At 40.5% G+C, this 13,196-nt stretch overlaps 1 protein-coding gene across 2 annotated transcripts in view; it reads right to left on the minus strand.

Moving 5' to 3' along the window:
- Fam3c (FAM3 metabolism regulating signaling molecule C) overlaps positions 1-13,196 on the minus strand; it is a 39,880-nt gene that overhangs the window by 2,848 nt on the left and 23,836 nt on the right. For both annotated transcript variants that reach the window (XM_042695948.1, XM_042695947.1), the window contains exons 6-8: positions 8,329-8,387; positions 7,047-7,097; positions 4,598-4,682 (exon numbers count right to left, since the gene is read on the minus strand). In XM_042695948.1, coding sequence (XP_042551882.1) covers positions 4,598-4,682; positions 7,047-7,097; positions 8,329-8,387 — 195 coding nt within the window. The remainder of the gene's footprint in view (positions 1-4,597; positions 4,683-7,046; positions 7,098-8,328; positions 8,388-13,196) is intronic.

Here is a 13,196-nt window from a genome sequence, read left to right on the forward strand (position 1 = left end):
CACCGCACTGATACCATCCAGAATTTTGTGTGGATTATCATTCTAACCATTGAAGGATTCCCTTCCCCCTCCTTTCTCTCAGAGGGGAAAGGAAACTCAATAGGAATGCTAACTGTAGAGCTACAAAGATAACAGAGATAGCAAAAGGAGGATCACCTGGACGGGTTATTGATATGCACTGCTATAGTACATTCCTCAAACAGCAGTTCCTCTGAACACAGGCTTGTTCTGCTAAGGGAGTATTATGTTCGCAAAGAGCAGAAAAGTTAGTAAAGAAAGTATGGATTTATGCTTCTGTTCTGTTAACAATCCAAGCTAGTATCTCTCAACTTCTTCAGTACCTTAATCAAAGAAATACTGGGTATAGTCTCTAAAGACAAATGGCATGCTTTATTTATTTGTATTTTTTAAACAATTCCAGTAATGAGGGGGCTTGCTGAGAGGATGTGCAAGGCAAGTGTTGGTTATTTTAGAAAAATGCGAAGTGGACTGAACTGGGCCACTAGTGGGTCACACTTGTAATCGTTGCTACTCAGGAGGCTGAGATATGAGGATGAAGGTTTGAAGCAAACCCTGGCAGATAAGTTCATGAAACTCTTATCTCCAATTAACCAGCAAAAAGCCAGAAATGGAGCTGTGGATCAAATGGCAGAGTGCCAGCTTTGAGTGAAAAAGCTAAGCAAATGTACAAGATCTTGAGTCCAAACACCAGTGTTGGCATCAAACAAAGGGGGAGGAGGAGGAGAGTAATGAGGAACCGAAGACATGAAAAGTTAAATATTTCCAGTTTCTAAGACAAAGAAGATTTTAGCAATAATGGTCCAATAAAACCAATCTTAATTCCTACCCACAGTCTAGAACAGAAGACAAGGAAGATCGTGCAGACCCTACAGATCCTGAAAGCACAAAAGTGCAAAGAGGAAGGAAGGGGCACCAGTGGGAGAGGAGGCAAGCAGTCAGTGAATGGCATCTCCGCTGTCTGCGGCAGAGCGGGGAGCCTCCACTGCTGTCCTCTGTGGATTGTACGTGGGCAACTGAGAAGCCCAGACAGTAGCTGCTGTGCATAAAATAATTAAATGGCAGATGGATGGCACCCCCTTGGCCCTGTTCGGTCAGTCATCTCTGCAGGTAATTACTAGATGAATCTCTCGTATGAGGTTGACTCTAGCAGGGTGGCCCCATGCCCTTGGTAAATGTTTTCATCGAGGACTTCTATTTAGACATGGGGAAACTTTGGAGGGAGTACAAAGACAGACTCACGAAACCTCCGAGGACAAACATGAGATCCAAGACCAACCAGGTCCACATCCGCAAAGTTGAATTTAACACGAATAAACGAATACAAATTCCTTCATCTAAATTAAACAAAAACTCAAGTTCTAAATGGAGAGAAAGACCTGGCTCGGCATTTTTTTTTTTTTTTAAGAAAAAGTCTGAGATCAAATGAAAAGATCTAAAAAATCTAACTTGACCAAAAACTCACATGAGCCAAAAATATGATGTGATTGTTTAAAGAAAACTAATGCTAAGCTACATGAATATTCAAGGAAATGTAATCTCTGAAAGATGGCAAGTTATGGTCTCTCCATTGGACCATGTACTGGCCAGGCCACATCTGGAACACTGTGTTTAATTTGCGACATTCACTTTAACAGAGACAATAATCAACTAAAGAATGCCTAAGAAATATAGCCAGGAGGGTAAAACAAACTAGAAACATAATATGATAAACGATGAAAAGAGCCTAGAAAAGAGCAAACTAAAAAAGAGACACGTCAATTACCTTCAAATACTTGCTGTATCAAATGACTAGGGGAACATTTTTATTGTTTGGTTAATGACTATTGGGAAGAATTCAGAGCCAGCCCACCCTGAGAACAGAAAGTTTATGGATCTTTTTTTTTTTTTTTTTTTAGCCTCTTGTTGGTTTCAGATAGAGAGGCAAGGCAGCAAGGGGCCTGGCACCTTTAGTAAGGGAGGGGTCCTAGAGATATAATTACAGAGGCATTCCAAAGAAGACTGAGCAGGTGGATCAGCAGGAGTCAGGTAGCCTAGAAGGTCTTTGCTAGTCCAAAGCATCCACCATGAAATCTGTCACTTAGGGTAACTTGGAATCAGCATATTAGGACTCTCAAGAACAGTTCTGATTGTCTTAAAGAATAATGAAAAGAAGACAGTGAAGAAAAAGGTATGTGTCTTCAGAAAGGGGGGGCTTTTCAAAAATGTTAAAAGCGTCACATTACACAGGTAACACCTTATTCTCTCAGCTAAAACAAAAGAGCAAGCCAAACACTTGTGCTTTTGAAAAAGAAAACCTAATTACATCCTCTTTGGCTCTCCACTGCTACATAGAGAATTTGTCATTAACACATGAACCTTCAATTTACAGATTTAGTAAGTCCTTAAATAAGGTAAGATATGCAAACTGGGCATTGGTGACTCACGCCATCAATCCTAGCTACTCAGGAGGCTGAGATCTGAGGATCGCAGTTCAAAGCCAGACTGGGCAGGAAAGTCTGTAAGATTCTTATCTCCAATCAACCACCAAAAGGCTGTAGTAGAGCTCTGGTTCAAATGATAGAGCACTAGCCTTAATCACAAAAGCTCAGAGACAGTGCTCAAGCCCTGAGTTAAAGCCCCAGGACCAGCATGCATATACATTCATGCATACGTGCACGCATGCACGCATACACATGCGCGCATACACACATACACAGATAAAAATGTACAAAGTCAACAAAACATTTGAAGACCTTCAAAAAACAGCATCATTTTCCTAATATAAACTCACAATTGATAATAGCCTAAATGATGCTTACAAATCAATACATGTCAACTTTAAAGTTCAGAAGACAATTTAAAAAAGAAAATACAAAAAAATTTTAATCCAGCAATCTCACATCAAAAAAATCTGTATTTAGGAAATGATATCGTTTACTCACTTTTCAGACAATGCATTTGGTTAAGTATAAAAGACTGGAAATAAGCCTATGGTCCAGCAATAGACCTCCTGATGAAATAAATAATCAATCATGATACAAGGTTAAAACTGTACTAGGCAGCCATGGACAAGTCCATTACGGGGAACTTCTATGTGCAAAGACAGTCATCGCATGAGTGGAAAGGTTCGCCATACTATGTCCACATATTTAAAGGAAGAAAACAGGCATATATAATCATCTGGCATGGAAAATAAAACGTTGAGGTTATTCCTGCATGAGAGATGAACTATAACTCATTTTTTATGCTTTTCTGCATCTTGCAAATCTCTATAATTTATAGCTTTCAGAGAAAAAAAACCATAAAATTAACTTTACTTCCAGAAATTCCTGAAGCCAGGTGCTGGTAGATCAGTCCTACAATCCTAGTTACTCAGGTAGGGAGGGTCACAGTTTGAAGCCAGCACAGGCAGAAAAGTTTGTAGAGATTCTCATCTCCATCTAACCATCAAAAAGCTGTACTGGAAGCATGGCTCAAGTGGTAAAGTACTAGAAAGGAGCAAAAAAACTGAGCAGAAGCTCAAGGTCCTGAGTTTAAGCCCTAGTACAAGCACAAGCGCGTGTGCACATACACACACATACGCACATACGTGTATACACACACACACACACACACACACACACACACACACACACACACACACACACACACACAAAGCCAGAAAGATATTTTCTATACGAAAGTGCTATCACAATATTATTGGATTAAAAAAAATCTGGCAATACAGGAACTTTTAAATACAAGTGATACCATGTGACAAATTTGGTGAGGCAGAAAAACATGCTACTGAAGAATCTTAAAGCCAGAAAAAGCTAGAATATAAACGTATTTTTAAAATGACATACAATATGCTAGATGCAGTATTTCATGCCTATAATCCCAGCTACTTGGGAGGCAGAGATTGTGAAGTTCAGGGTTTTAGGCCAGCCCAGACAAAACGTTATATTGTATATCACACAGCTAAGCTGGCAGGGTAGCACAGGCCTACATTCCTGGAGACTACTGAGATCGGAGGATCAGAGTCTAAAGCTGGCCCTCAGCAGAAGTACAAAAGAACACAAGCAAGCAAGCAAACAAACAAAACTAAAGCAAAAAGGCCTTGGGGTATGACTCAAGTAGCAGAACATGCTGGGTAGGCCTGAGGCCCAAGTTCAAACCACTTACTATCTCCTGCTTGACCAAATGTATAATGTGATTCTAATTTTCACACATTAGTAATGGCAAATATTTCTACAGAAAACAGGAAGACAACTAATGGGGAAGGGAAACAAGCAGAAGGAACACAAAAAATGAACAAGAACCTTTAGGGACGGAGAAGGGCTCTAGAGGAAGAGAGAAGGGAAGGAAGACCTGGGATGAAGAGATGGGTGGACAAGTCAATGTGTCACCTACACATGAAAGTGCCTCAGGCAACCCGCCCATTTGTACATTCAGTATGCGCTTACAATGCAAATTAAGCAAAAGGATAAAGAAAGGAAAGCCACTTTAAAAATGCAGCTGGAGTTCCTCTGTTAGCCGGATCACTTGCTCCAGTTCACAAACTGTATTTGTTTTCTAATGCTGAAGGGCAAGCTGGAGGAAGTGTTGGTTGCCTTACTTGGTAGCGCCATCGTCGTATGTGCCCATTAAGACTATTGTCCCATCCTGGATGGCCTTCAGAAACTCAATAAAGGGAGCCACATCTGGCAGGGGAAAAAAAGAAAACAAGAAACTGAATAGCCATCACCAGAGTCCGTAATGTACAAAGCACTCAGAAGACTTGATTCCTAAAGGAAAGTAATCCCACAGGACTGCTGTAATCCAATGGTCAGACCTATTATGTCTTTAGCCCGGACATCCCTGAGGCTGGTAGATATTGGTAGCAAAGTCTGACTAGAGAGTAACTAAAGAAAGAACCTGAGAGTTCTCTATGATCTAGAGATCAGAAAGCCTGATTCTGATATCCAGGGTAAGTATCAGGGAATAGAAAATGGGCTTGTGGAATCCGTGAATATATGTCAAACTACCTGTAAAAAAATTGTTGTGTGGTTTGAGTTCAGGGCCTCATGGTTGCTAGGCGGAGACTCCACAACTGAGCCACACCTCTAACCCTTTGTCTACACTGATTATTTCTGTGACAGAATCTCACTTCCTGCTCAAGCATGCACCTGAAATCTTACCCTTCCTCGCACAGGTGAGATGACAGGAATGGGTCATCGTGACTAGCTCCTGGGTTGAGAGGGCTCTTTTGTGTATGCCTGGGCTGGCCTCAAACCACAATCCTCTCAATCTCAGCCTCCCAACTAGCTAGGATGGTAGGCACGAACCACTGATGCCCAGTTGCATAAGAACTTCCCTCAAAAGAAGGGACAGGGCTTTTATCCTATTTCTCAAAGAGATGTGTAATTTTAAAAATGAAATTTTATAAATGCATACACACAAATTTAGAGACTTTTCCAACTCTATCTATCTGCAATGAATAGTGAGAGGGGAGGGGAAAAAGGAATGGAGCAAGTCACTAAATGTCAATCTGACAGTGGCAAATATTATCATCATCTTATGCAACAGGACACAGAGACTTCAAAATAAACCTCTTCAGTGACTAGAAACTGCTAAAAATGCCAGGCCAGACACCAGGAATCATTTTCCATCTTGAATGTTGCAGCGTCAAGTTTCTTGATAGCCCTCCAGTCTAGCTCTACTTCAAAACTAAGTTACTTCAAATTTACTCCAGTTTTTCTTTCCCCATAGCAAAGATTCCAAAGGCTTTCTCTCATTTCCCAAAGCAAGCAGCTAACAAACTATTCCCATTTAAATGCAAAGAAGATCACTTGGCAAGGGTTTTCACGGGGGGGGGGGGGGGGGGGGGGGGGGGGGGGGGGGGGGGGGGGGCATCTGTCTTTAATGGGAGAGAAGAAGGGGCTACCAGAGCTTCCAGTTACATGGCTGATTAACCGCTTTGGGAATGCGTTTCTGTTTTATAAACTTTGTAAGAACAATCATGCCACTGCAATCTAAAACTCAGGGTAATATTTTTGGTTAATGCAAACTTTTGACAGCCCTAAGCGTTCTCGATGAGTATTCTTCCTTACTTAAGGAAGAAATACACGTAGCATCTTATTATAAGCTGCATGGTAGACAAGCAGAATTGGGTGAGAACTGGTGACATAAATTTCAGGAAGCTTAATAGTCGGTGACTTAATAATAGCTGTTGATGGGAAGGGAGAAAATAGTCCAGGAGGGAAAAGGTGCTGGCCAGTGCAGGCTGTCCATCACGTGTGAAGAAAAGGGTGGCCTTCTCCCTTGGGGGCCAACTCCTTTCCTGGCAAGGCCACCTACTGCTTTCTACTCTTTCAAAGATTCCAAATACAGAGAGACAAAACACTAAGTCCAGTGAATTACAAACAGCATTCTATTCCTTCTCTCATCTCATTAACAGTTAGCCACAGTACTGAGGTTAGCAAGGAGTAGGCAGGATTATTACACTTTATTTGGAGTGTCCTAGGCTCCTCTATCAGGTTATTTTTGAGACTGAAAGAAATCAAATGTGGACAAATGAATCCAGTTAAAAATGCTGACATTGTTTATGGTGGTCTTCAAATTTATTCCTTCTACATTACAGACAGCCTTAAAGCAGCTTCAAGTTTTAAATTGTTGTCCTGTCGAAAACAAGATTCAGATTTCTTTTTCATTGTTTTCCTCAAATATTTGTACAAAAGTTTCAACTGCACATGTCACTGTATGCATGTAATGCATCTTGATTAGTCATGATTCATCATTCATCATTCTCCCTCCGTCTATCCCATATCCTCGAGACTCAGACTTGCTGAAGTGCATTTTTTAAGAGTGGTCTTATACTCAGTTGCATACTGCAAACAATTTTCCTGGTGAAAACAAACTACAAGCAATATGACTGATCGCTTGACTACAGCAGTACACTAAGTCAAGAAAGCAGGAGACTCAAAGTGAACACCCGCACGCCACTGCACCCTGCCATGACCTCTGCCACACCTGACGTGATCACCGCACCGCCCCAAGCACAACAGAGCCATCAGGAACGCACGTACCTCCTCCCCACATGTCAAAATATCTTGTGTCCAGTACTTCCCCCGTTTTCCCTGAAAGAGAAAGCATTTGGGTGAGTCATGCAACTGAGATCCACCCCACACTGCAGAAGACCAATGATCTGATTTACCTAAGGATCACCATGAATTCAGTAGCAGGGTAGGAACTACTTTAGGAACTTAAAATCCAAATTGCACACATCACAAATATATTTTTAAAGAGTAACTTTTGGAAAGGACTTGTTCGTTCATCTTTGATGCCAATGAGAGCACAAAAAAATTTTCTATAAACTGCAGACCATTTCTACTCAACGCTAGAACATACTTTAGTCATCATTTTATTCCAATTTAAGAAAGGAAAAAAGAAAAAGAAAAAAAATTCTCTTTACAAAAACAAAAGAAATATCTATCAGAATCATATTTTGTTCTATAATAAAGGTATTTAAAAATTATGCGTATTTCCCCTTTAATATCAATTAAGTAGATGACTAGATATTGAACATTTTGGAGTAGAAAATGCAGAAGTTACAAACTGAAAATTGACTGCTTGGGAAAGAAGTACAAACTTCTTTTTCTCTGCTGTGCTGTAGGTAAGGGGCTGGCTAGTGGTTTCTAGTCAGTCCACCCACCTTCACATGGCACTTATCTATGAACCAGAACTAAGTGAACTCTCACTCGTGGCTTGGATTTTCCAATTTAATTTCACAACACTAAACAAACTCAAGATTCAATGAACTTTATATGAATAAGCCTATAGGAATATGGACTGGGAAGTGGCACTGTGGCTCAAGTGGTAGAGTGCCAGCCTTGAGCTGAAGAACTGAGGGGCAGCGCCCAGGCCCAGAGTTTAAGCCCCACAACCAATTAAAAAAAAAAAGGACCATATGGACCATAGAAAAATTTTATAATAAATTTTATCTTCATTCCTCCTTTTACCTAGTCCATCACCCTTTACCATGTGACATACCCCATTCCTGCCTACCTTGTCTTCATGCTGTGCTAGAATTCCTAACAGTGAAGCAACATTTCATAATTTCTCAATTTGGCCGCTTGCTGACAACCTCTGGGAAACTCTCCAGACAAGGCACCAGGCAAGGATGCATGCTGGGAATATTTAGATACCAAGTCTCCATCTATGTTGCTCTGGAAGAAGGTCAGGGAAAGCCTTCACCATCCCTAATGGTGCTTCCTAATTCCACCTCTTCACAGCATTTTCCTTTAGGACACATGTATTAAGAAAAAAAATCCACTGATGATTTTCATGAATTACAAAAATCACTCTTACCATTTGCCAAGGCAACATTGATGCCTCTTCCAACATTATTCTTAACACCACTCATCAAACTGAAGGGAGAAAAAGAAATCAAGAGACATTTATTAGTATTAGATATTACATAGGAACATATCACAGGAAGTCATGTAAAACAAAGGATTATACACATGTAGCAATTGATTATACATACATATCAGCTGCACTGTAGATAAAAGTAAAAGGCCTTGCTGGGCACTGGTGGTTCATGACTGTAATCCTAGCTATTTGGGAGACTGAGATCTGAGAGTTGTGGTTCAATGCCAACCTGGGCAGGAAACACCATGAGACTCTTATCTCCAATACATACACAAACAAAAAGATAGGCAAGAAGTAAAGTTGTGCTGAATTAAAGCCTCAGGACCAGTACCAAAAAGAAAAAGGGAAAAAAGCCTCTAAGTAAGAAGACAGTCTAGTAGTGAAACAATTTAAAGCAATGTCTTTAAATAACACTTCACAAATAACAACCTATATCTTAATACTATATATATGGTTCAAGTGGTAGCGTGCCTGCCTAGAAATCACAAGGCTGAGTTCAAACCTCAGAACTACTGAAAACAGGTACTGGGGGTCAAAATACCACATTAGTGCTTGCAGCTCAACTAGGAGATACCATTTTAGAAACTTCATTCTGCATGAAGACAGTGTGCCTGTGTTCTCCATCATTCTCAAGGGTCAAACGACAGATGAGCTCTTTTCTATTTTCTACAGCATAGAGACCTGGCCAATACTCCCTAAGTGCTTTATAAGCTGAGAGCAAGAGAAGGGCAGTATCATATTTCATGAATGTCTGCTTGTGATGGCTCCCTCAGTCATATCAATGTAAACGTGCTCTACCCTAGAAGGAGAACCACTACGCCACACTCACTGATTACCGCATCTGACCACAGCCATGCTCCTGAGATAAGCAACATCCATTAGAGCTCACAGACTGCAATGAGATGCTACTCAGACCTGCTACTCAGTGAGTTAGACGGTAACCAATTCTGACAAGGATATGGACAAACTGAAGCCCTCCATTCAGTGCTGGGAGAAATGTAGACTGGTGCAACCATTTGGAAATAAGTTCTAAAGTTGTGAACAGTGACAGTCTGAACCAAAATGTATCCTGTATGTACATATGAAAAATGAAGTTGTTTCTATCCCAAAACATGTAAACAAATGCTTACAGAAACATTACTCCTTTTACCCAAAAAGTGTAAATAGTCCCAATATCTATCAATCAATAAGATGAATAATAAAATGATGAATATCTATACAATGGGATATTATATAAGTATAAAAGGAAGTAAGTCCTGGTACACACTCCAGCGTGGATGAACCTTGAAAGAGACTAAAATGAAGCATTCAAAATAAGCCAACCTACGGATAAATAAACCAAAGTTGGTATCTTAGGTGCCAAGCGGGATGAGATAGCAGGAGGGCGGCAACAACTGGAGGGCTCAGAGTTTCTTCTGCTAGTATAAAAATGTTCTAACACTGCACCTTCCTACAACTGTACACTTCATCGGAGTGAATTCAATAGGAAAGCCATGTGAACAAAAGACCTGGGTCTTGATTATACACAGAGGAAGGGTGGATTTTGGAACATATTAGTTCAACTGCACCAAAGAGGAACATCTCAAAATGCTTCTTTCTGGCTCTCCACCTTTCAGAAATACGCTAGAAAGTAAACTCCATTAAAATTAAGAAGCAAAAGTTCTAGGTAACTAAGAAACGCAATGACACACGATTCCCACAAGAGGGCAGCAGCTGATCAATTTTTGAACACTGAAATTCAAACGAAATCCATAACTAAATGAAAAAAACCACTGAAGATGTAAAATGTCTAAGGGTTAGACATCCTGCTAACAGTGATTAACACATTTTCCTTAATCTATACACAGGTGGAATGTGAAGGCCCTGCCCCATCCATACCTCTGACCAAAACCATGAAGAAAATGGTAAGTATGTTCCAAATACAGACTATGTTCTAGCTACTGCTTCTTGAAATGATTAAAGATCTGGCAGACGAATTTCCAAGCCAAATAAATTCATTTGTTGTTTTGTTTTGATTTGACTTACTCCTCCTTCATGAATAATGTGTATAAGGTTACATTCATACCTCAACTACATGCTTCATTTTACTTCTGAACCTCATGAACATAACAGCAATCTTATTTTTATTCTTATTTTTTTGCTGTGGTTGTTCATGGGGCTTGAAGTCAGTGCCTCAGAGTTGTCCCTGAGCTCTTTCACTCAAGGCTAGAACTCTATCACTTCGAGTCACAACTCCACTTCCAGTTTTCTGGTGGTTAATTGGAGATAAGAGTCTCACAGACTTTGCTGCGTGGGCTGACTTAGAACTGCGATCCTCAGATCTCAGCGTCCTGAGTACTTAGGATTACAGGATTTACAGGTGTAAGCCACTAGTGCCCACTTCTGGGTTTTTGTTGTTGTTGTTGTTTTTATTTATTCCTCAAAATAATCTAAAAATTCTTGTACCAAACTTTAAGAGTATACTATAAATGAAATCACTAATATTAACTTCATACAAACTGAAATCCAAGACTTGTATCATAAACAAAAGCAGTACCTTGGACCTACAAGAGTTCACAGGGTCTCTAATCAAGAAAGGAAAGCTGTAATTGCTGCTATGTGTGGGAACTGGATTTACACCTCGTGTCTCCACTAATGGGATGTTTGAAATGCATCTTAAACGTGATGACACATGGAGAACTAACTCCTAGGCTTCACAACAATCTTTGTGTCCGTTTCTCAAACCTGGCTTAGAGTGACAGCATTGCTGTAGGCAGCTCCCCCACAGCTGTGACAAATGACAATTACCCATAGGGAGCAAAATCACCCCATGGAGACACTGGTCTAGAATATTCCTCTCCAGAGAGAGCTGCATGTACTCAGAGCAGGTGCAAGAAACAGTTAAATTTCTACTCATGCATTTGTACTATTGACTTACGTATTTTACAAAGTATAAAAACAGAATTGTGCTGGTGGCTCACGCCTGTAATCCTCAGCACTCAGGAGGCTGAGATCTGAGGATCCAGGTTTGAAGTCAGCTGGGACAGAAAAATCTGAAAGACTCATATTTCCAATTAATCAGTGGAGCTGTGGCTCAAGTGTAGAGCACCAGTCATAAACAGTAACACAAAAGCTAAGACCTGGGTTCAGTACCACCACAAAAATAAAAACACAAATCTGTCTGTTGTGGATAGAAAAGTATTACTAAAGAGCTGGATGGCAGAAGCTATGACCCTCCTATTATTATTTCTAGTCCACTGGATTTTACACAGCAGTCAGATGATAATTTTCTACATAGCTGAAATGAACCTTTCCACAGTCTCAGGAGAAGTCAACCCCTTACCTGCACTACCCAAAAGTTCCTACATGGCCCCATGGCGTTACCCACTTCTCCCCAGAGCTCCCAGACTGCAGGACCTTTTAGAACACTCCTGTGTAGGGGTCTCTGCCCATTCTCTACCAGCTGCTTTCCTTCTAATCTCTCAGTTCTCAGACTACATGATAGACTCTGACCCCAGAATCTGAGTTCAGACATTGCAGCTCCATTTCCCTCACTTCCACACACCTTGCTGTGCCTGCACAGCTGGGCCAAGAGTTATAGCCACTCATTTGCATTTGCTTTCTAACTACCTGTTACCCCTCCTAGATCCTAGGTTTTCCACAGAGGAACTGTGCTCAATAAATACTTATTGAATCAGACAATGAAAGATGCTTGGGAAATTCAGACTCATCCTTTTCTTTCTTTGATTTAGTAAACAATGACAACAATACAACTATTTGTACTATGTGTTAGGCTTTCAATATAGAAATAGAATATTCTGGAAAAAGCATTGGATTAGAAATTGGTCCCTGCAGTATCTCTACTGGATATCCCTGGCCAATTATTCAGCACTCCTATGGGGACTAGCTTCAGGACCTGAGGCCTATCTAAGAAAATCACATCAATTATTTAATCTTAAATGACAATGGCAGAGTGATGTTTGAAAGGCAGCTAGCTCAGTGGCCAGCCTCAATTTTATGGTTAAAGAAACTGAAATACATTTTAAATTCTACATGGCATGCCCACCATGCCAGACTTCCAGCCCAGTATTATTTTACCACGTCCTGCTGTCTGTCTGCTTTCTCTTTCTCTTTCTGACCCATGCAATGTGTAAGAACAAAACCTGCCACTGAAAAAGCTTGATTGCTTTTCTGCATCAAATGCACATGTTTTAAGGGGAAAGAGTAGGTCTAAGGATGGTCTGTGGCACAGTGTTACCCAGAACTATAGTCCTGGTCCTTATTATTTAGAATCAAACTTGGGGTCTCTGAAGCCAATCACAGTGAAAATAGAGGAGAATGTTTCTAAAAACTAACAAGTTCTAAAGCCTAAGTGCTTTGTCACACACCAGTAAAACAGGACTAGTACAAGAAGGAATCAGAAGACAATGGATTAATATGGAAGGAAGTAGCATGAGGGAAGACAAAGGATCAAGAGATCTACAAGAAAAGTGTTATCCTGCAAGGCTGACTAACCTTCCATAGCTAGCACAATGCAAAAGGGGCTGGATAAAAATCTAAAAGCTTCTACATCAAAGAGACACACAGCGCTGGGAAACCCATCTAGCTTCTCTGTTCTGTCCTGTTGCCTCGTTCTCTGTTTTACATAATTAAATGCCAATGTATTATTTTACACAAAGGTAGGTGAATTCATGGTTCTACTTTTCCAGGCAGAGAGTAAACTGGACAATGAGAAGTGGTATTTGCAATTTTAGGGGCAATAACTTAATTACAAGTGAAGGTGGGTATGGAGGTAGGTCATTGAAAAACCTGCAAACCTGCAGAGT

The sequence above is a fragment of the Dipodomys spectabilis genome, unplaced genomic scaffold, assembly GCF_019054845.1.
Source record: "Dipodomys spectabilis isolate Male_0828 unplaced genomic scaffold, ASM1905484v1 ptg000197l, whole genome shotgun sequence".
Lineage (NCBI taxonomy): Eukaryota > Metazoa > Chordata > Mammalia > Rodentia > Heteromyidae > Dipodomys > Dipodomys spectabilis.